At 36.1% G+C, this 22925-nt stretch overlaps 1 protein-coding gene across 14 annotated transcripts in view; it reads left to right on the forward strand.

The window, feature by feature from the left end:
• Positions 1-22770, forward strand: part of EZH2 (enhancer of zeste 2 polycomb repressive complex 2 subunit) — a 43300-nt gene extending 20530 nt beyond the window's left edge. For 8 of the 14 annotated variants that reach the window (XM_072328394.1, XM_072328391.1, XM_072328388.1 and 5 more), the window contains 16 exons: positions 878-998; positions 2965-3105; positions 3686-3788; positions 4283-4446; positions 9730-9821; positions 10806-11046; positions 11421-11590; positions 11948-12042; positions 17124-17164; positions 18241-18366; positions 19370-19548; positions 20345-20440; positions 20779-20860; positions 21627-21707; positions 21818-21902; positions 22343-22770. In XM_072328394.1, the coding sequence (XP_072184495.1) occupies positions 878-998; positions 2965-3105; positions 3686-3788; positions 4283-4446; positions 9730-9821; positions 10806-11046; positions 11421-11590; positions 11948-12042; positions 17124-17164; positions 18241-18366; positions 19370-19548; positions 20345-20440; positions 20779-20860; positions 21627-21707; positions 21818-21902; positions 22343-22403 (1878 nt within the window). In that variant the 3' untranslated portion in view covers positions 22404-22770. Of the gene's footprint in view, positions 1-308; positions 396-877; positions 999-2964; positions 3106-3685; positions 3789-4282; positions 4447-9729; positions 9822-10805; positions 11047-11420; positions 11591-11947; positions 12043-17123; positions 17165-18240; positions 18367-19369; positions 19549-20344; positions 20441-20778; positions 20861-21626; positions 21708-21817; positions 21903-22342 lie in introns of all 14 variants that reach the window. The other 6 variants (XM_072328392.1, XM_072328397.1, XM_072328399.1 and 3 more) reach the window with 3 other exon arrangements.
• The last annotated feature ends 155 nt before the right edge of the window (positions 22771-22925 follow it).

Consider the following 22925-nt stretch of genomic DNA (forward strand, 5'->3'; position numbering starts at 1 on the left):
GTCTTCTCATGTAATGGTGATCTTAGCAACCAGTGTATAGGCCTTTTCTTCTAATTATCCTTGTTGTATGTACAAGCCTTCATGTTAATTTTCTGATATAGACTTATTTGAAAAGGTTAACTTATTAAAAATCTTTGTCACAGTATTTAGTACACAATGGCTTTTGTGGAAGTGATTATTACGGTAATCACAGCAAAGTGATTTAAATAACCAGTTTTATCAGTAAATTCAGAGTTCCTCTACTTTTTTTTTTTTTTTTCCTACTTCTTTTCAATTTATCATTGTCTGGGTATTCTGCACTGCTGAAGAATCATGATCAGCAGGAAAGTTTGTGCTTATTTTCCTAACAATAGGAGGATCTTTTGAAATACTGAAAGATGCAGCTGAGCATCAAGGTCTGTAAATTCTTCTTTGTAGACAAAACAAAACTGACAGTGGCATTTGCATTAAATTTTAAGGCATATTTCTGTGCTATCTGCTTAGACAACTTGAATTTAGAGTGTTTCTATATGATTCCTTATTTCTATTGCAAATCACTGTGGTTGGGAAGCAAGGAAGGGAGAATTAATTTACCAGTCTAAGCTTTCCAAAGCTAGGTAGCTTATTGTGCTTCTACAGCAGAAACTTTGTTGTAGCACAATGCTCACCTAAGTGCTAGGAGTTATTGTCAGTACTTTGAGCTAGTCAGAACTGGTACAAAATAATGTTGATTAAAGATGGGGAGGTTTGGTTTATTTAGTTAACTGTGAAAATGCTCAAATGGTTAAGCCAATTTAACTGTGATATCTAGACACATGCAGGTTGTTAAAACATCAATGCTGACACTGCCAATTGGACACGCAACTTAAAATTGTTTGATCATATCTGTTGTTACTAGGTAGAGGATGAAACTGTTTTACATAACATTCCATATATGGGAGATGAAGTGCTTGACCAGGATGGTACCTTTATTGAAGAGCTGATAAAGAACTATGATGGGAAAGTGCATGGAGATAGAGGTGAGCCCAAACACTTAGGTATACTAATCGCTTCTTCCTACATACATGATTGCTGTCAGTTTTGTTTATTAAGGCCTGATGCTTGCCTGTTGCAGCAGTATTTCTAGAATTCCTTCTCTATGTAAGTATTGGGTATAACAGAGTCTGTTTAAATCTATTGCTATTTGTAAGGCTATAGAGTATTTAAGTAATAGCATGGAGAAGTTGAATGCATATTTTTTTCTTTCCCAAGGCCAGAAACCTTTCTTCATAATTCCTAGGTTTAACATGGAGAATGTTCTGGTTTTCAGTGTTCAGAGCTTTGAAATGCAACAGTATAATGTTCTGATGTATGCCCTACCTTGTGGAAAGTGGCAGAAGTGTGCAAAACTGATTACAACAACATTTACAAATGCAATTCAGTAGAAAAAGTGTTTTGGTTTTCTTCTCTTGTGTTTACGGTGTAAATACCTGCTTTCATTGGTTGTCACAAATTACTTGCTGTTTTAAAAACATCAGTTCTATAAATCAGATTGAACAAAACTGTCCTAGGGGTATGCTGTATGCATATGTATTTATAGGTGGTGTTTTTCCTCGAACCAGTCGATCTGCAAACTCTATATCCACTCAGATTGACTTACATAAGCCAAAACATTTTTCATTGCTTATGAAAGTTAAGCTTGCAGTTCAGTAGAAAATATTTCATATTATATCAGTCATATTATATCATATATTATATCAGTCTTGTTGGTTTACAGCAGGCATTTGGATAGCTGGTGTCTTTATACCTCTTTAAGAACATAATGAGTTTTTGCCTTTGGATGATTTTATGGATTTACTGATGGTTAGTTGTCTTGTCAGAGTACTGATTAGGTCAAAATGTTGAAATTACTAGTAAATGTATTTTGTAACTAATTTCATCTATTAATAAATGAGTCTGTCTTTAAAATTAATCTTTTTTCACCGTCTTAATTGCCATCATGAAAGAACTTACATTTATTAGGGGTACTTAGTAACTGTATCTCAAACGTTGGAAGAATGATTTTCATTTTTCTGATATTTTTTTATTATAACCACACACAAAGAACTTAAATGCCATGGAAACTTGTAATCCAGAGACACACCCACATAGGAGCCAGAATTATAAAATATTTGTGCAATTGTACTTCTGATAGGAAAATTCATACTAGCCTGGTATATTGAGAGTTCTATTTAAAACATCCAGATGATGTAGCTGCCTGTTTCCATTGCTTACATAGGAATAAATCCGTTAGCTTCCTACATATATATATGCCTTCTGTTCAAGTTCTAAAGTATAGTGATAAACAGTACAGTTTCCACATGGCTCAGTCACTTTTTGAAAAGTAAAATCAATACATAACATTACTAAGTACAGTTTTTCCCTCTTCAAAATTACATCTGTGTCCATCTGTACTGCTGTGTGATTTTCTGAGCTAATAAGCAGATACACAGCTTTGTATCTTTCACTTTTCTCATAGTTGGTTTTTTTTTTGTTTGTTTGTTTGTTTTTTTAAACACCTTGCCAGTGGAATCTTTATTCAGAAATACTGTGCTACCAACCAAAAATATCTTCAGGGTTTCTGTAGCTAAGGATAGCTTCATAGTTTGATTGCATGCATTGCTGGACTGGCTTAACCTAACCTACTGGAATTAGAATTCTGGTATAAAACTTCTTAAGCAGTCTAGTTAGTAAGCCTACTGTTTTCTTTAAGAAAACTTTACAATTTTTTCTTCTCTTCTTCCTAGTTGTCAGTTTAAAAAATAAACAGTGAATGCTTTTAACTCTTCTTTGTTCCCATAATGAGACAAAGTAGAAAAAACACAAAATTGATTTTCATAAATTACAGGCTTTGCCATAATCCAAATGTAGAGAGGATTAAAAATACTTCATGTGCACGATGTGATTTTTTTTTTTTTTTTTTTTTTTTTTTTTTTTTTGTTCACTCCCAATTTTGCTGAATTTCAGAATGTGGATTTATCAATGATGAAATATTTGTTGAGCTGGTCAATGCACTTGGTCAATATAGTGATGATGAAGATGATGATGGAGATGACAATCCTGATGAAAGAGATGACAAGCAAAAAGATCGGGAAGGTAACAGGATGGGTATGTCTGTCTGCAGACTTAAAAAAGAAAAAAAATAAGACCAAAACGCTCTTTTTTTTTAAACACCTGATAAATTTGTTGAAATCATTCTACTTAATAGTTTTCAGATCTGAAGTAACATTATTTTCTTCATCATTTCCTTTACCATTTAATTCAAGAATTGTACAGAGAATACTATAAAAATGCTTTTGCCAGTTTACTTTCTCTGTGATTTGAGACAGTCAAATGCTCACAAATCAGTTGGTGATCTAAATATAGATCAAAGTCTAATAAATACTTCAATACTCCTCAGAAAACTGAATAATACTGTTCTTAAGCAGGCAGAGTTCTGAATTGCCATCTCCATCTGCTGGTGAAATAATGATTTCTCCAAATTTTATTAGTGCAGTTCTGTCAGCAGGGAAGATCACTTTAAGGAATTTACTTTAAATTCTTGGTAATTTAGAAATAAAAAACTTTGTTTCTTTTATTAGGATTTTGGCGAAGTCCTTCTTTTTCTGAACGCCTCCTCGAGGTAGCAAAGGAGCAGAAAAATAATTTTTTTTTGTTTTGTTTTCCAAACGTTTTCCTGCTTTGACAGAGAAAGAAAGTCACCCACCTCGGAGGTTTCCATCTGACAAGATATTTGAAGCAATTTCCTCAATGTTTCCAGATAAGGGTACAGCAGAAGAATTGAAAGAGAAGTAAGGGTATTTCATATATTACCTGTTTGCATCATGAAGTCATGGAATCTTTGCTTCATGAAATACTTGTTAATAAGGAGTCTTCTCCCATCCTATTAAGAAGCTTTTAGCTTCTGTGGCAGTTGTGTAACTCCTAGCTTCTTTTAAATACGACTTGCAGATGTTCTCTCTAGTTGAGTGAAACAATGAAGACAGGTTTATTAGTCTTTCAAACTAATGAAAAGCGAGTGCTTGCATGTGATTAATAATGTCATTTGTTAGTGAGTTATATGTATGAGATGGTGATGTTCAAGAAAGTAAATGCGTATCTTCCTAACGATTTTATATTAATGACAGTAGAATTAATAACTTGTCATGTTATTTGTTGATGAACAGAAAGTTATCTTTCTTACAATTCTTAAAGATTTTTTTTCTGAAAACACATACTGATACTGCTGTTGAAAGTTACTATGATTATTATACTGAATAAAAAGCTTGTGTTTCTTTCTCTTAAGATACAAAGAACTCACTGAACAGCAGCTTCCAGGAGCTCTTCCTCCTGAATGCACACCAAACATAGATGGACCAAACGCCAAGTCTGTTCAGAGGGAGCAAAGCTTACATTCTTTTCATACACTCTTCTGTAGGCGTTGTTTTAAATATGATTGCTTCTTACATCGTAAGTACAATTGTATTGTGCTTGTATATCTTGCTTTTTGCTAGTCAGAAAACTTAAAAGAACCATGAGATACAGTACAGAAAGAAAGAGGAAAAATAATGACAGTAATATCATTGAAGTTTACGAAAGAGGTCTGTCCAGGTTGATGCTACTTTATGGTGAAAACTGTCTCTTAGAATGTTAAATCACCTGATAAAGTGGTTTGTTATCCTTTTTGCATTTAGCAGTTCTTATAGATGTTATTTCTTCATATGGTCTTCAAGAAAGCTGCCTTTTTTTGTCCCCCTCACTATAGTTAGTTACACTTCTGCAGTTTCTGTGGAGAAACTGAGAACTGAATATATTGCTCCATAAAAAAAATATCTGGCTGTTTAGCAGACTTGCCTCATCTTCCATGAGGAATAATGAATATCTATGAAGTTTATATCTTCAATTCTCTTAGGTCTAGCTATGTTGCATCTACCTGATAATTTGAGGAACAGTTTCAGACATTTGAATTTTAGCACCTGTGATATCCTTTCCACCAAATTCCTTCCATGTTGCCCCATTCTTCTGAGGAATTTAATGAGAACTTCAGCAATTGCACAAGTTTTCTTATGTAAACACTGAAGAATAAGATTCTGTACTGCTATGTGAGACTGTTCTTTCTCTGAGAATGGAGTCAAGTGTAAAGAGAAATCTTAACAGTCAAAGATGAGTTACTTTGGACTAGTAGTTTAATATTGTAATGCCATCTATTCAGGATTTTCTCATTTGACTTAACTGCTCTTGTGTGTATTAAACTGAGTATATGTATGTGTTTATCTGGAAATCTTAGTGCTGTCAGCAGCTCCTTGTCTAGCACACATGCATTCTACCTGTATTTGTACTTCCTACAGAAAGGCTTTGCACAGCACTGCTTCTTTTTGGGTATCCCTTATTTGTTTTCTGGTTTAAAGAGGAAATTCTCAGTTGGGGATAGAGGGGGAAATTTCTAGCTTCATCAGTGTTTGTGGCTTTTGGAGTTGGGTTAGTTAGTTTTACTTTCTCCCTGTATTCCAATGGCAGGTCTTGCTTGATACTACATGCAGAGAAGCTCTTTGTCCAGCCATCTTCAACACTGTGTGTTCTGTTAAGCTGTAGGTATTGTTTCAAAAGTGTCTTAGTTGCCTGGGTGACTCATTTTAAGAATTGCTCTGTGGAGATTGGTCTGTAGGACGGGGAAGTGAAGCTGTGTGCGACCTCTTGGCCTATCTGTTAGACTGGAGCTTTTGGTAGTATCAGTAGTCTATCAGGGAGTTTAAATGACAGTCTAGTTTTCCTATTTTGAAAACATTTTGGTTTTTAAGTTAACAAGAAAGGGATGTTCAGACATAGTGAGAATAAACTTGTCTTCTGAAGTGCTACTGCAACTTTAGATATTTTTGCAGTAGTGGTTTTTTTGTCATTTTTCTCACTTTTTTTTGGATAACTTGGAATAGTTTTATACTGTTTATGTAGATATATAGATCTGATCTTTATATCTACCTTTCTACCTTTACCTTTTCTAGTCATTTTTGAAGATTTTTAGAAGAAGAACTGAACAAACATACATCTGTAAGTCCATTGGCCCTGCAGAGACACACCTACAAATGCTGAGGGAGTTGGCAAATATGATTGCGGTGCCACTTAATATTTGATCAGTTGTGACAACTTGTAGAATTGTCTGGAGAGCAAATGTCATTTCTATCCTCAAGAAGTGCAGGAAGGGGGATGCAGAAAACTAGCCCAAGCTAGCCTTACACTGATGTCTGGGAATACAGAACAACTAACCTTGGTAGGTATTCCTAAGGCACACAAAGTCAGGACTTCTTAGTATGGATTCATCAAGGGTTTAAGCATGGGTTTCTTTAGTAAAATGACTGGCTTAGTGGATTAAGGAAGAGCAGTAGGTGTTGTCCATCTGGACTTCAGCAAGGCCTTTAACAGTGTCCACCATAAGATTCCCATAGAGAAGCTGTTGAAGTGTTGGCTGGATGAGCAGACTGTGAGATGTCTTCAAAATGCTGAGTAACTGGATCTAGAAGTCAGTGGTGAGAAGTCTAGTTGGAGGCCAGTAATGAGCAGGGTACATTGAAGTGAATGCTGGGCCCTGTCCTGTGGGACATCTTTGTTAACGATCTGGATGATGGAGAAGAGTGCACCTTTGTGGTTGACAGTGGGGGAAGTGGCTGAATCATGCGGCTAGCCAGAGGATAATCATAACAGGGAGAGGTGTGCCACCAGGGGAACCTCATGCAGTCCAGCAAGAAGTGCAAAGTCTTGTACATGGGGAGAAGTAACCCTAGGTACTAGGACATGCTGATAGTCACACAAAGAAAAGACCCTGGGAATTATGCTAGACACTAAGTTAAGCATGAATCAGCAATTTGCATTTGCTACAAGGAAAGCCCATGGTGTTCTGGTTTGCTTTAGACAAAATATTGCTGGTAGATTGAGGAAGGTGGTCCTTTTCCTCTCCCTGTCCTGAAATGCAGTTCTGGGCTCATGGTACAAGAGATACTTGAGAGGTATTAGTTAAAAGAGATACAAGGAAATACTTGAGAGATATTAGGTAAAAGCCATCAAGGTGATGAAAAGACTGGGGTATCTCTTATAATAAGGAAATGCTAAGAGAACTGGGAGTATTTTTTCTGGAGCAGAGAAGGCTCAAGGGAGGAACTGACACATGGAATGCAGAAAAGGTGAAGCCACACTCTTTCCCTTGTTGCCCAGTAATGGGGTAAGCAGAAACAAACTAGGTTTCTCCTGAACTTTGGAAAGCACTTCTCTGCTGTCTGAGTGACTCAGCACTGCCACAGAGAAATTTTAGTTTATCTCTTTGGAGATCTTTGAAAAGCCATCTTAACATGGCTATGGGCAGATTGCTGTAGGTGGTCCTGCTTGGAATGGTTTTAGAGCTGGTAGCTAGAAGAGGCATCCAGAAGTCCTCTGTGATTCATGAGTCATGTTTTGGTACCTGTTTCTATGGGGAGTCTGATGTTACCAGTTCACAGTTTTATAGGCATCAGCTCTGTGAGACTTCTTTTATTACTGTAAAGGATGTGTTAATAGTGTTTTTTGTACTGACATATTCTTGAATGCTAGAACCAGCCAGCAGTAAATCTGGAATAATGTCTGTAGTCAACTGTAGGATATCAGTTCTTACACTAGCAGCATCATTTAAGTGGAAAGTATTGTGTTTATCTTGTAAGATGTAATGCTGGAAAATGTGGATATTTTTTCTCCCCTCCGTTTTTAAGTTGGGAAGTTCCTATCATTTTGTTTCTTGAAAGCTGAAGAAGGGTGGAATAATTTGGCCTTAAATTGTAAGCTTTCTTCTTCATTTAACTTATCCTACATACAGAAAATATCAACACTTCAAGGATATGTGAAACATATGTGACATAATACATAAAAATTTTAAAATAAATGTGTAGAAAGAGTGGAAGAAATGCTAACAGCAGCAACATGTGTAAATTACATTCCTATATTTGCTTGTAATCAGTTTTTACATATCTATGTCAGCATGTGGTAAATTGAAGTCTTTTTGTTTTTCCTGATTTATAAGATCTATCTGGAGAGAAAAAAAAAATGCAATATTTAGTTAAATATTTTATATCCTTTTACACTTTTTTAAACCTAGCCTTGGAAAAATACATTGTTCCCCCAAGATCCTTATGTGCTCTTGTCATTAACAGAGGCATAAAATTATGGAATTTGCCATGAGATTTCTCCATCATCTTCCCTTATGGGAGGGAAGCTTGTAGAGATGGTTTTAATATATCAGAGAAGCTCCCTTAAGATGTACACACTAGCACTGACTTACCTTCCCAGTGGGTCCCAAATCAAGTGCCAGAAGAACTACGTTGTAAATCAATTGCCTGGCAGATATTACTTGAATAGTACTGTGAAAGCTCTTGAAGGCACAATGGTGGATTATTATAGCAAGAAACCTCATGTAGAATCTAGAAATAAGTAGGAAAAGCTATGGTGGTGGAGAAGGGTGTGAGTTCTGTTAGAAGAGCCCCTCTAATGGGTTTGTACAGGTTAATAGGGGAGAGATTTGTTCTTTCAGTTCAAGAAAAATAGTACTTTGTATTCACTGAGTGTTGAAAAACGTGACTATAACTTACAGTTGTTTAACTGTAACTGTGTTAAAACTGCAACATAAGTGCCTGGGATTAAAGTATTTTCTGGCAGGAGGCTCTTAAGCCTTCATGGAGTGTAACAGAACTGACAGCTAGTGCTTAGTCTTGTGTTTTATTGTTTTTTGTTTTTTGGTTTTTTTTTAATTAAGCTTCAGTATGCTGACCACTTTTTTTTTTTTTTTTTTTTCTTCCTTGTAGTTATATGTGCTACTGTTACTGCGTTTCTGTGGGAAAAGTATTTATTGGAGGACTTAAAAATATATATAGAATTGTGGAAAACTAAGGATATTATTTTTGAAATCTCTTAGTATAATTTGGGACTTGACTGTGCTAGTTCCTATGTGGCTTTAGCTGCAGATTTTCCATGTTTTAGGTTAGTGGGGGATTCTAGAGAGTTCCTAATGCTTCCAGTGAAAACATTCTGTTCAGAGGCAAGTGTAATGTGACAGAAGATCTGGTAGAGACAAACTCTGGCATAAATATGTCTGGGGAGCTTAGTCACTCTGTAGAAGTACTAACATTTCATTTGTAATGTATCCAGATCGGCATCATTCTAAGTCACTGTTCTACAAATTGAGTTCTTTACAGATTCCATCAGTATACGTGAGCAGATATGTCTGCAACTGGGAGATAACTTAGTTTTGGTGCTGAGAACTAATAGAGTAAAAATGATCATAAGTTCTTTTCAGTAACTAACATGAAAAATGGGTTATTTGCTTTGTTAAAGTGCATGGAGTTGTTATTTTTATATAAACAAGTTAAAAATTGAACATGGGACAGCTTGAGAGACGATCATTCAAAGGAGATGCTCTGAATAGTTCTGCTTAACTTGGTAATGGTAATCAAGTTTGTTCTGTTTGTCAAAAGGGAAATATAGCAAGTCCTCCTTGGGATGTGTAACAAATTTGATGTTCACTGATGTAAATGGACATATGCAGATGTACTCATCTACTTTCTTCATAAGTCAAATGTTAGTAGGTGGCATGTATCTTGAGGTTTTTCTATTTTTCTCATTCTTATGCTGTTCTTGGTAAAGCCTTGGTAAATCTTGTGTTTTTAATACTGTTTGAGGTTAGATATCTAATGCATTTTTTTACTTTTAAGATTTGCAAATGTTATTTTCTTGATTCAACAGCATTCCATGCAACTCCAAATACTTACAAAAGAAAGAATACAGAAACAGCATTAGATAATAAGCCCTGTGGACCGCACTGTTATCAGCATCTGGTAAGATAATTACAAATTAAGTGTAAGAATTTACTAAAGCAGAATTACTTGTAAGTACACCAAGCAGCACTTAGTGTTAGGGTGTGTTGTGTATGTGAACATGCTTGTACCTGTAGGCTGCTTGCAGTTGAATGTGTCTTCTTCAGTTTTTGTGAGAAAAGTGTTAGTCACTAAATGAATGTTTGAGTAGGAATAACTTTCGACTCTGTTAGGTGTAGCCTGACATGCTTCTAAGAAGGCAAGATCAGTACCTATTAATAATGTGTTTCTCCCATTGTGTCCAGTCTAGTCAAAGAACTGGGTTTTACAGACTTGACTCTCTCAAAAGTGGCCTATCAACTAAAAATTGGACAGTTTGCTGAAGAAGGGTTATTGCCAGAATCTTTGTTTGGTTTGAACCAATAAGGGGAAACACATTAAAAAAAAACAAAAACAAAAAGAAAAAACAAAACAAAAAAAACAAACTAACAAAAAAAACCACTCATACTTCCCTGAAGTGAAATGACATGTCTGATCTTCTAATCTAAAAAAACTTCCTATCTATTATCATGTTCCTTTCCACTAGAAAACAAATTACCATACTGATGGTCTTTTGAATAATGCAGAATGTTTATTGTTTAGGTGCCATGTACAAATTGTTCTTGTGTTATGGAGGGACTCTGTGGAACATTCTCACTACTTCTGTCACCTAGGAAGATGAAAACTTACTACTGAATGAATTATTTTTTTACTTGGCAGTGAAAGTGGAACTGAAATGAACAATTGGTAAATGTAGATTTACTTGTGATAACATCAGAAGCATTTATGTTCATGATAGTAAATTTGAACGTGGAGAGGCCATCAATGTTATGGGTAAATTAACTTTGTTTTGTGTAATTTGTGTTCATGATGAAATTTATAGAATAATATGTAGGTATTCCCCACCTCAGGCCACAGGTGAAATTGCTTCTAAACTTGTAATGAAAATCAGTGTTTTGTTTTTAGGAAGGTGCAAAAGAGTTTGCAGCTGCCCTGACTGCTGAGCGTATAAAGACACCACCGAAGCGCCCAGGTGGTCGCCGAAGGGGAAGACTTCCAAATAACACCAGCAGACCTAGCACACCAACAATAAATGTGCTGGAATCAAAAGACACAGACAGTGACAGAGAAGCTGGAATGGAAACTGGAGGAGAAAACAACGATAAAGAGGAAGAAGAAAAGAAAGATGAAACTTCCAGTTCCTCTGGTAAGGCTAGTCAAAGCTTCTACTTAGTTGCAATGCTTGAGAGCACGAATCCACCTTGTGCAGTGCAATTTTAGAAACCATGTATTTGAAACATTTGTAGATCTCTTTAACAAAATGTCCAGATTGTCTCAACTTAGTTTTAGAAGTGAGATCTGTAACTTTAATAGCCATTGTTACCTAGTTCTGGACTTCTCCAAATGCTGTGTGAAAGTTACTGTTTTGTTGTAGTGCTTAAATAAAACCAACAGAACTCTGGACTATTTTAAACTATATTAGGTTAATGATTAAGTTAATATGATGTTTTTAAAGGCTATAGAAACTTCCTGAAATATAAGCTTACATTGATTCATACTTCCAATGATTGTTTATTGCAGAAGCAAATTCTAGGTGTCAAACACCAATAAAGATGAAGCCAAATATTGAGCCTCCAGAGAATGTGGAATGGAGTGGTGCAGAAGCCTCAATGTTTAGAGTTCTTATTGGCACCTACTATGATAACTTCTGTGCAATCGCCAGACTAATTGGGACCAAAACATGCAGACAGGTAAGAAGGCATGCAATTACTAAGGATGATAGTGTTTTACTTTTTAGACCCGAAATACAGAACTCCTAGTATTGATTACTGAAAGAGAAAAGTAATTTCCTTGGTTTTCCCAAGAATGTGATGTTCCAGAATTCATGCTACAACTATATAGAAGTCAACTTAATTTTAAAACAGATCTAAAATTTGCATGAGGCTATAGCTAGAGTATTTCTTCTACAGTGACAAAAATAATCAACCTTAAATATACTGAAAAGATGAGTTCAATCTGTAAGATGTTGATTGAAGGAAATAATATTACTATAGAAAATGAGCAACTTTCTACTAGTGAGATTTATCATGGATTGTATCTCTTGTTAGGTATATGAGTTTAGAGTAAAAGAATCTAGTATTATTGCTCCGGTCCCTGCTGAAGATGTTGATACTCCTCCCAGAAAGAAGAAGAGGAAACACAGGTAAGTCTGTTACTAAATGCCCTTTACATAACAGAAAATTTGAGATAGAGGGGAACTGAACAGAAGCTATTTTGAAGAAATAATCATCCATATCCTTCCTTTTCTTTTGAAAAATAAAATTTGCAGCAATAAATCACTTTGTGTTTGTTTTTCAGACAAAAGCACTACCACATAGGGGATGGGAAATGTTACACTTGCCTCTGCTCCTCCCCCTTTCCTAATCTCCTCAACAGATTCTTGAAGGTTTATTGCTGCAAATAATTGATGCGTAGTTTAGAAATACTCTTCTGGATTTCAATAGAATTTTGAAGTGATAAATATTAAATTTAAGTGTTAGAAATACTCTTCTGGATTTCAATAGAATTTTGAAGTGATAAATATTAAATTTAAGTGTTATAGTGGTATTAAATAATGACATATTATTTTTCAAATTAAACCTGTGCTTTTATGTTGAAATGTATTGAATCAAAAGATTCAAATGATCAATAAGAAATAAAAATTAACTAACTCTAGGATAGCTTTTTTTACGGGAAGTGGCAGGAATTTCCTTATTACATCTAGCTGCATTATCAACTAAAGTTTCAGTTGAAGAAACAGGTTAATAGTTTCTTATTTGCAGTTTCACTTTAAATAACAGGCTTCAATTAAGTGCAAAATAAAGCCATATGTTGGACCAGAAAGACCTTCTAAGACAATTCCTGTTGAAATTTTAAACTTACTATCTACTATCAGTGAAGTGTAATTTTCTTTGGGTATCCTGAGGTTCAAAAGATATAACTCAGTGTTAGGATCGTCTTTATTCCTAGGGATTAGAAAATAGGAGATAAATAACTGATTGAAAGTTAGCAAGAACATATATTTCTGCAAGGAATAAGTACACTTTTTTCAATGGTTCTATTTTTCACTTCAACTTTCCTTACCTTCCCCCTGTTTATTCTTCCTGTTCTTCCAGTAATTCTGGGTATATTTATTATTTCCAGCCTTAGTGAATTCCTGATGGTGATTTAAAAACTGATGGAGGAGTAGAATGCTTCTGTTTCGTAGCGCAAAAACAGCTGATGTAAACTGAGAAAAAAAATCTAGTGAGCATCTGGAAGGAATTGTCTGTTCTAAGCAAAACCTACTGATTTAATATTTTTTGCACATTTTTCATGTTTTGGTGCATTTGCTCAGCTTGGTTTTTTTAGACTGGAGTTAAAAGTTTATGCAGTTGGGTAATAGCTTACTTTCAGGTTCATGCAAATTGCTATAAAAATAATGCCGCTGTATCTGTTTCTAAAGTGCAACTAAAAGGCTCAAGTGCGCTTTTGCACTTTGAGGCTGAAAATGATTGTATAGGTAGCACAATGACATTGTTTTGGTAGGAGTTTTGAGTCTTTTGCTCAAAATAAATGGTCATATACCAGTATGTGGGGTTTCCTGATATTTTATTCCTACTACCTGCAACAAACAGGTCTTGTATGCCAGTAATTTGGTTTTGAAAAGCCTTTCAATTTTTTCTTCTTCCTTCACTGAAAGGTAAAATAACCTTTTTCCTTCAATTTCATTGAATATGGCAATTGAGCAATATCTGTTCTGTTCCTAGCACCCTTTCGGAAAGGAAAACCATTTAGCCCATATACGTAGTAGTGTAATATGAGAACTGTAAAGATGTCACACAACTTGATGGCTGGGAAAACCATTGGAGAGTCTTTCTCTGCTTCTCATGCTGTTTGAGTTTATTCAGTCCTGGAAGAAATCCAGTTTTAGAAGGACCAGTGTCCTTTTCTTTGCTCTTCACTATTAGAAGAGTCTCATCTGTGAGTTTTACCTGTGCTCATGAGGTGCATAGCCTTTGAGGAAAGGCAGTGTTCACTGAAGAAAAAAGCTGTTGCAGATTGCTTAGTTTATAGCCTTTTCTATCTGATTTGATAGCAGATTCTCTTTAAGAATTTACTTCAGCATGCATATAGTATCATTAAAATGACAGTTCTAACCTTTGCAAGTGGAACTGCTGTTATCTGAATGGTATGTCTTCTACGCCATTTTGTACCTATATAGGCATAGTGAACAACTATCTGGCATGACCTCACCCATTATGCTCTCTTCCTCCATGCAGTGTCTTTTTAGTTAAATAGCTGTGGTAAGACTGATCAAGAACAGGAAAAAGTCTTTTAGTGGAGAGTCACTAAATGGTAGAGCTTGTCTTATCTAATAAGAGATTCTAACTACACAGTTTGTGTCAACTCTCCTTGGCTGGACAAATAAGTATTTCACATAGGAAGCAGACAGTAGAAAAACCCAAGTGAAAAAATGCAGAAAGCTTGGGCATGTGCTGAAAGAAGGATACTTTGTTCATTCTGTTATATATTTGTTCTTTCGTGGCTGGGAGCTGCTGTACATGCTTGCTTTAACTGGCACTTTTTCCTATGCATTGATAAGAATCTGACTGTAGTGTCATATAACGCTGCTGCTTGATTTCTTTTTTCTCCCTTCCCTTTCTCATCCTTTATTCAGGTTAAGTTTACTTAGTAAACTTTATTTGAAAGTACTTTTTCTCCACTTTTCTCCTCTTTCATCCTGTTCTCCCTGCATTCTCCCAGACTGCTGCAAATGCCTAAGTACCTTTATACGATTCTGCATAGTGTTTATAGTGTAAAGATGTATGGTAGCAGAGAAGAACACGAGTAAGTATATTTTTGACCATTGCTGTCATAGGACTTTTGGAAATGCTTGCTTTCTAAACTGGCTATCATGTAGATGTCAGCTACCAGACATATACAAATACACCTATTTGCTTGGAAGTCTGCCACTGAGTTTACAGTTTATTTTTTCCTGTAACATTAAGTTACAAGTTCTTTCTCAACCATCTTCTTGCCTTCACTTCCTAGTGCATGAGATCAGATCTTCTCTTCTGATAGAGATTGCAAATTAGAGCACAGATGCAAGATCCATTTCTGATATGGTACTTAAACTGCATGCAAGCCTCGTTCATTTCTTGCCATGCTCTCTGACACCAGTCTCTGCTAGTAGAGTGGCAAATATGATGCTGTTGTCATTGTGACTACCATACTGATTTCTCTACTGATCCTGAGTTGTTACTATTCTAAACTTCTGGTTGATGATGATCTTTGTCATATTCAGGTGGCCATGTCAATATAATCCATTTTCCCATAAAACCAAAAAGTCCCAGCTGGCAACTAGTCAGCAAGTGGTGTTTTACACTGAGGTGTTAGGATAGTTGTATGGTAACTGTTGAGTCATGGCCTGAACCACTGATTGATCACCTGGGGAAGGACTGAGTCAGCTCTGGGAGCGCAGATGAAGGCAATTCACCTGTGTAACCCAAAGAGGTGGAGCCTGGCTGCACCTCTCTTAGACTCCATTTAAGGGCTGACTGCCACTAGGGAAGGATCTCTGGTTGGAGATCCCTACTTTGTGGACTCTGTTATGTGAGCCTATATCCTCAGAGATGGGTGAGCAGTCCCTTTTCCTTCCCTTATAACACCTTTTTATTGTGTTAGTCCCTCTGTCATTATACCTCTTGCATCAACTTCCAATCACATCAGTCTTTCTGATTGTTACAGATAGTGCTTAACTTGAAATAAATATTCATATTAATTGCTAATGAAATAATGATTTAAGGAGTGTATTCACAGAAAGCTTTAAAGGGTTTATCATGCTTTTCTTGGAAGGATTTGTTTAAAAGTTAATTATTTGCCAAAAGCCAGCCAGCAAAAAAAAAAAAAAAAAAAAAAGTTTGTGCATTAGAGAAATTCAAGTCAAAATTGCACTGACATTGGTGTCTTCTTTGTCAGTATCAGTGTTCATAAATACATGCTGTTATCTTTCTTTCTTTTTTTCTTTCCTCTTCTTGAGGAAGCCACTCTTGATAAGAATGTCATCTACTTGTAGAGTTCTATATTTCTGGTGGATAGTCTTTGGTTCTGTGCCCTGTCCACTTCAGTAGCCTGGATAAGTTGGCCACTGTGTATGGCAGGAAGGGTGCAGCACACCACTGAATTAAAGTAGAAATTAAGATAATGCATTTACAAAATAAAGCACTATGTGAAATTTTGAATTGAGGAGGTGCAGCAGGAGATTCTTTTTCAGAACACGGGCTTTTTAAAATATTACATATTTTACAGAATTTTTTAATATTGCTAAAATTTAAGTGCTAATAAAAATGCATATAACTGAACAAAACCTTAAGAAACATCAATTTTTACTTTAAAGCTATTTAAGTTTTCTGTCTAGCATATGTTTGTTGCCTAAGGTTGGACAGATACTTTTTTTTCAATCGTATGTTCCTTGCCCCTGAAATTTGCGATGTACAAAATAAAGGAGTAATCATGACTTACAAGTGCAGTGAGTCATGTTGTGGTAAGCAAAAGCATACTATATTTCAACAAACATACATTCCACCTTTTCCCAGCCTCTGCCCCACAGCAAATTTGTAAAAGCACTGCTTAGGCAGCGTAGCAAAGAGAAGGACAGTTTTAAGGATTTAAGAGAGGTATGCAAGACTTGTAAAGTTTGAAGCAGAAAGGAAATGGCTTAACACTGTGATACTGTTGGAGATTAGCGGATAAAGGGTAATACCTGGCTGTGATCTTGAGGAGACTACAGGTGAGGTGTTCAGTCTCCAGTCTGTAAAGCAAATAGCTGTCAGGATTTCACTCCTCTATTTGGTTGTGTCCCTGCATATTTGCAATTCACTACACTTCCTTCTGCTGCTGCCTGCTCCAGTGCTTTCCTATTTGCAGGTTTTCCTTAAAAGCCAACTGAATTTAAGCCTAGGGCTGGGTAGGTGCTGCTTGTCTGTACAATGTTGGGACTAGTGCAATGCTGAGGGAGGGGGGGGGGGGGGGGGGGGGGAGAAATGATTAGTCTGTGGAGTATTGATATAGTCAGCTCCAAGGATCTGGAACATGGTTCTTCTGCTGCAACCAATTCTGTGTGGCTAGCAGATGTTTATGTTATCAGAAACTTGCCCATTTTAAATTAAATATGGGTACAAAATGTAGAGGACTTTCCCAGCCCACTGCAGGTGGACTGGAGTTCCTGTCAACTTTCTTGTGTTTGTTTTGTGTTTTTTACAGGTTGTGGGCTGCTCATTGCAGAAAGATACAGCTGAAAAAGGGTTAGCATCTTTCCATTCAATTTATGTCCTGAACTTTTAAGATCCTGCTATTTTTTTATTATTTTTTTTTTGTTTTGGTTTTGTTGTTGTTTTTCCTGTTTTTAATATTAGGCCACTATATACTTTCCATAGGTAGCCAGAGGAAAAGCAAGCTCTCATTAGAGATATAGTAGAGGTAAAATGTACTAATTGATTTATTATGTAACTGTTTGGAAATAGTCCATGTATCTCAGAAGGAGGCTGAATTAACAACTTCTTTTAGCACATGCTCATAAAGTATGGAAAACAGTTTTAGGAGCTGCGGTAAAAAGCAGCATTTGTCTTAAAAAAAACCAACCAAACAAAAAACAAACTAACAAAAAGAAATCCATAAAAATTTGTTGAGCAGTTTGGTAACAACATTAAAAAAATTTCCCCTTTCTCGTTGCTGACAGATCATTTTGGCAACTGCAACAAATGCTTTGTAGTATTAACAGGAAACATAATCTACATAGCACCAAATTCTCTTAACTGCTGTATAGATAAAGCTAGGCTTTGCTCCAATAGTCCCTTCTAGTCTGTAAGATGTTGGCTTTGTCTGGATTAGAAAATTGGCTTTGGAAAGATTTGTATTGTAATGAATGGGTATTACTTTGACCATGTGTCTGTTTTGAAGTTGACTGTTTCTCAAGTGTAAAAATGACTTGGAGCATTTGAGCAAATTTATTTTGCTGGATAAAAAGTGTTACTATAGCACATGTATAATTTCCTGTGTAAACTATAATAGTTTCGTTTTTTGGTTTTCAACAGTAGACAAGTGTTCAGCTCTGAATACACTTTAGCAGCTGAGTAATGTATGCACAAAGGGGCACAAAGAAGCAAGCAATCATTGATGTCAAACACCTAATTAATATTACTTTTTCTAAACACATACTTCCCTTCTTTCCTCTCCCGCCACTGATGGTAGACCTGGGCCTGTTTGGTTTTGGGTTTTCTCAGTTAAGGGGACTTCAAGGGAATTTCTACTTTAAACAGTGAGGGGAAACTGCACTTTGTTTGCACCTTTCACTATTAAAAATGTTGCAATTTTTATTCAGATGGTTCATCAAATCATGTTTACAACTATCAGCCATGCGATCATCCACGCCAGCCCTGTGACAGCTCATGTCCTTGTGTTATTGCTCAAAACTTCTGTGAGAAGTTTTGTCAGTGCAGCTCAGAATGTAAGTAAAACAAAACTTATCTATAATTTTTTTTTCTCGCTGTTTCAGTGTCTCTGCTAGCATTTTGTCCCCTCTGCAGACAGTGTTTGTGAGGGGAGTAAACAGTGTCAAACAGTTGAAAAGAGTTTAACTTGGCCCTCTTAATTAGTCATTGAACAATGTCAAAAGCAGTCTTAATGATTGGACTGGAGGAAGACTGAAATAAAATTGGAGATGTTTAGGAGGCTTGGGACTCTTCTGTTTCTACTAGATGTTTTAATTCCCTCTTTGCTAGACAATTTGAAGGACAACTTTTTTTTTTTTTTTTTTCCTTTTGTTTGCCTCTTGAATTCATGAAGGGAGAGAATAAGCTGTCCTCATTCACCATTTTTGTCACTGAATAAAAACACAAAGCGATCTTGGCTTTCTGTGGTCTGTAATAGAAGCAGTACTTTTCCAGGCAGACACAGAATAGCTTTTACTGAAGTAACGATCTCTAACACTTCTCCCAGAATTCGGACAGATTGAATTCTGTGAGTCAGCATTTCCTGATGCAACTCTTTCCAGTTGGTATTTTTACGGCCATCCCTGAACACAGCTGTTTCTGCAGGTCAGTCCTGGCAGTGGACACTGGCAGTAACTCTGCAGGGTCCACACAGGTCCATTAGGGAAAATCTCAGAAACTGTGGTCAGGCACTGGAACAGGCTTCCTAGACAGGTGATTGAGTCACCATTCCTTCCAGGTATCGAAGAAGTATGGAGATACATCGTTAAGGGACATAGATTAGTGGGGAAATACTGGGGGTAGGTAGATGGTCTTAGAGGTCTCTTCCAACCTTAATGATTCTGTGAATTTATAGCAATTCATAATGTCCTATAGAGAAATCAATGGTTATGCCTATTGGTTTTAATTATTATTGTTTACTTTTTAATATCAATATGCTGTGATCTATTCTGTTTTACTTGGTACTTTTTCATACTTGCCCTTTTTTTTTTTTTTTTTTTTCCATCTATTCCTTCGTAGGCCAAAACAGGTTTCCTGGATGTCGTTGTAAAGCACAATGTAACACTAAGCAGTGTCCATGTTACCTAGCTGTTCGTGAATGTGATCCTGATCTCTGTTTAACTTGTGGAGCAGCTGACCACTGGGACAGCAAAAATGTTTCTTGCAAGAACTGCAGCATTCAGAGAGGATCCAAGAAAGTACGTAGATAATTACAGAATTGTGTGCCCTATTGACTTTTGTTTGAAGTATTTTCATGCCAGATAATAGAATTTCTTCAGTTTTGTGGTTTCAAACAGGAAGAAACAAATTAAATAAAGCAAGAAAAAAAAAAAAAAAAAAAGAGGGGTAGGTAGTGGTGCTGGTGGTGACAACAAAACCCTCCAAACATACAAAAAAAAAAAGACAAAAACAATCAAAAATAAAATCAAAAGGGGAGATAGCTGTCATCTATGTTACCTTGTGATGCGTTACTTTTAAGCACTGTATAGGTTTTAGGATTTGCTATATCAAGTTAGCACTTTTAGTGTTTTCTGGATAATACTTTGGAAGGCTCTCTCTCTTCTTTCTCCTATTTAGGCTTCACTTGTGATTTGCAGGTAGGCTGCAGTTTTAAAGTGTAACCAGCCCCTGGTTTGGTGTACAAAACTTCACTCTGTTATCAGTTTATTTGTTCAGTTGTTGATCGTGACGCACTTAACTTGCACAAAAAAATCTACCATGTATCTCTGTTAAGCCTGTTCAATTCTGTTCAGTATTTTATACACAAACTAATTCTACTCTGCAGCAATCAGTCTCCCCAGTCAGTCAGTCAGTGAGTTAATCAGCACTATGCTCCCATCAGCAGACCTTTCTGGTTTGAAGATCTTAATGTCTGTGCTTGTCAGTTAGAAAAGTCCTGGTATCGAGGTGGGGAGGAAAAGTCAATCTAAGCCAACTTTGTCTGTTTTTGTGTTTGTTTTTGTTTTGTTTGTTCTTTCCCTTCACCTCCCACAGCATTTACTATTGGCACCTTCAGATGTGGCAGGCTGGGGGATTTTCATCAAAGATCCTGTGCAGAAGAATGAATTCATCTCTGAATACTGTGGTGAGGTAAAGGACACCTCTGGTTATGTATGAACTTAATTGGTATAGTTGCTTGTTGGAGATAACCTCTTGGTTCCTATCCAACTTGATGCCATTTCCTAGAGAGAGGTGATTGGCTATGTATATAGCTACAGCTGATACGGCTCTAAATCCAGGAGTTAAATGGTTGAAATGTTGCCAAAAATGGAGGCTTGTGAAAATGAGTGCTGGAGTGCTGTTTTTAATCTTCAATGTAATTTTCCTTAAAGTTCAGTGGGCACTTCCATTAGATGTTATTCCATGGTAATAAAAAGAAATTGAATGCTAAATGGGGAGAGGTGGTTTACGAAAACTATTTCTTTCAGATTATTTCTCAGGATGAGGCAGACAGAAGAGGAAAAGTATATGACAAGTACATGTGCAGCTTTCTGTTTAACTTGAATAATGGTATGTGTTTACTAGTCACAAATCTTGCAGCATAAATATTTGTTCACAATGTATTTCAGCTGTTTTTTTTGTTGGCAGTAGGTAAGACTGTAAGCAGAATACTGTGTCTTCCTAGCAATTTGCTGGTTCCTAGTACTGAGAGCAGAGGGGATTTATGTAAATGATATTCAAGGAGATATTAGTGAAAGAGTCTATTAGACAAGGCAACTATAGATGAGTTGAGCAGAAATTGTAATTTTACTCCATGAAATACTTACAAGCCTTAGTCAAGCAGCTAACTGAATAGTTAGTCTTGCTAGGCATTATTTGAAATAATTTCACTGTGACTTAAAGAGCAGCAAGTTGTAAAGGTAATTTTATGTGGGGAGAAAAAATGTTGCACAGATGGGCGGCTGCTGCTGCTTGCAGAAAATAAAAGATTATACTGCATCAGTTATGGAACACAGAAAATATTTGAAGTAAAAACATTACCTTCTGTAAACGTTGGCTTATTTTATTTATGAAGCTTTCCCTTGAGGACTAAGGGCAGTGAAGCTTCAAATGGGAGCTACTGTGTTAGGAGGTAAATGGACAGCAGAGGGTGGAGCAGTAGGAACATGCTGAGTAGCAGAACAACAAAGTCACTGTATAAACATATGCCACTTCTTCAGCATAGAAAGTTGAGCAGTTATCTTTCCCAACTGCTAAAATTTAAGTGTGTTAATCATTAAACAATTACAAAGAGACTGTAGATGACCTTTCTATCACTTATGGCTTTTACTCCTAGATTTTGTGGTTGATGCAACACGCAAGGGAAACAAGATTAGATTTGCAAACCATTCAGTAAATCCCAATTGCTATGCAAAAGGTATGTTTTACATTTAGCTTTCATTTAACAATTTATAAAATGCTGTGGGATATGTAGAATATACACTTTATCAGTATTTATCTTGACGTGAGTTTGTTTCTTTTTAACAGTTATGATGGTTAATGGTGATCACAGAATAGGAATATTTGCAAAAAGAGCTATTCAGACTGGTGAAGAACTCTTCTTTGACTACAGGTTGGTAGATGTTTCCCTTAACTTCTTCCTATGATATGTTCAATTAGTTACCTGTATTTCTGAGCAGATCCAAATGAGTTACTGTACCTGCTTTCTGATAACTTCAGGTCTCAGCCCCTGAGAGCATTGAGAAGCAGTCCTCTGGCTATTTATTTTTTAATTGCTATTTGGCCAAGAGCCTTGTAAACTTGGAATGGTTGGTTCTATCAATAAAAGTAATGTAACTTAGAAAGGGAGACAGACTTGCATAATGTTTCTATGCAGTTAAGCATGAAACTTTGGTACTCTGGTACTTGCTGAGATAAGCACTACAGGTTGTATCTACTATTTATTTAGAAATGGACAAGAAAAACTTGTTTTATTACAGAGAAGTGCTTGCTAAGATAATCCTACTGCTCCAGTGTTACTGGTTATTATTTTTGTTTTTATTTTAATTTCAGATATAGCCAAGCTGATGCCCTGAAATATGTGGGTATAGAAAGAGAAATGGAAATCCCTTGACACCAGCTACCTCTTCTTATAAACATACAGCTGCCTTATCTTCAGGAAATTCTAGTACTGTGGGCAATTTTAAAAAAAAAAAAAAAAAAAAAAAAAAGCTATTTGAAATTCTGTGTTTGCAAAGTACTGTAACAGTAATTTATAGTAACCATTTTTAAGAAAACTTTTTATTGCCTTCTCACCAGCTGCAGTGTTTTGTACCTATGACCTTTTGCAATAATGTGGTGTGGTGCATTTTTCAATCTTGAATAAATGATACTTGAACTTCTTCATTTTTTATGGGAATGGAGTTAAAATTGTTTTAGCCAGCTGACAAACAAGACTTAATTTTTAAATAAAGGCAGTATGTACTTGCCTAGTTCTGTTCAACTGTGATTGTTATTCCACTACTGCTCTGCCTTATCAGTCCTAATGTGGATGGATTAGCAGATGGATTTAAGAATGGAGGGAGTGTACTTAAAAAAAAAAAAAAGTGGGAGGGAGTCTGGGAGAGTTGGAAGGAACCTCCTGAGATCATTGAGT

This window comes from Excalfactoria chinensis, chromosome 2 (assembly GCF_039878825.1).
Source record: "Excalfactoria chinensis isolate bCotChi1 chromosome 2, bCotChi1.hap2, whole genome shotgun sequence".
NCBI lineage: Eukaryota > Metazoa > Chordata > Aves > Galliformes > Phasianidae > Excalfactoria > Excalfactoria chinensis.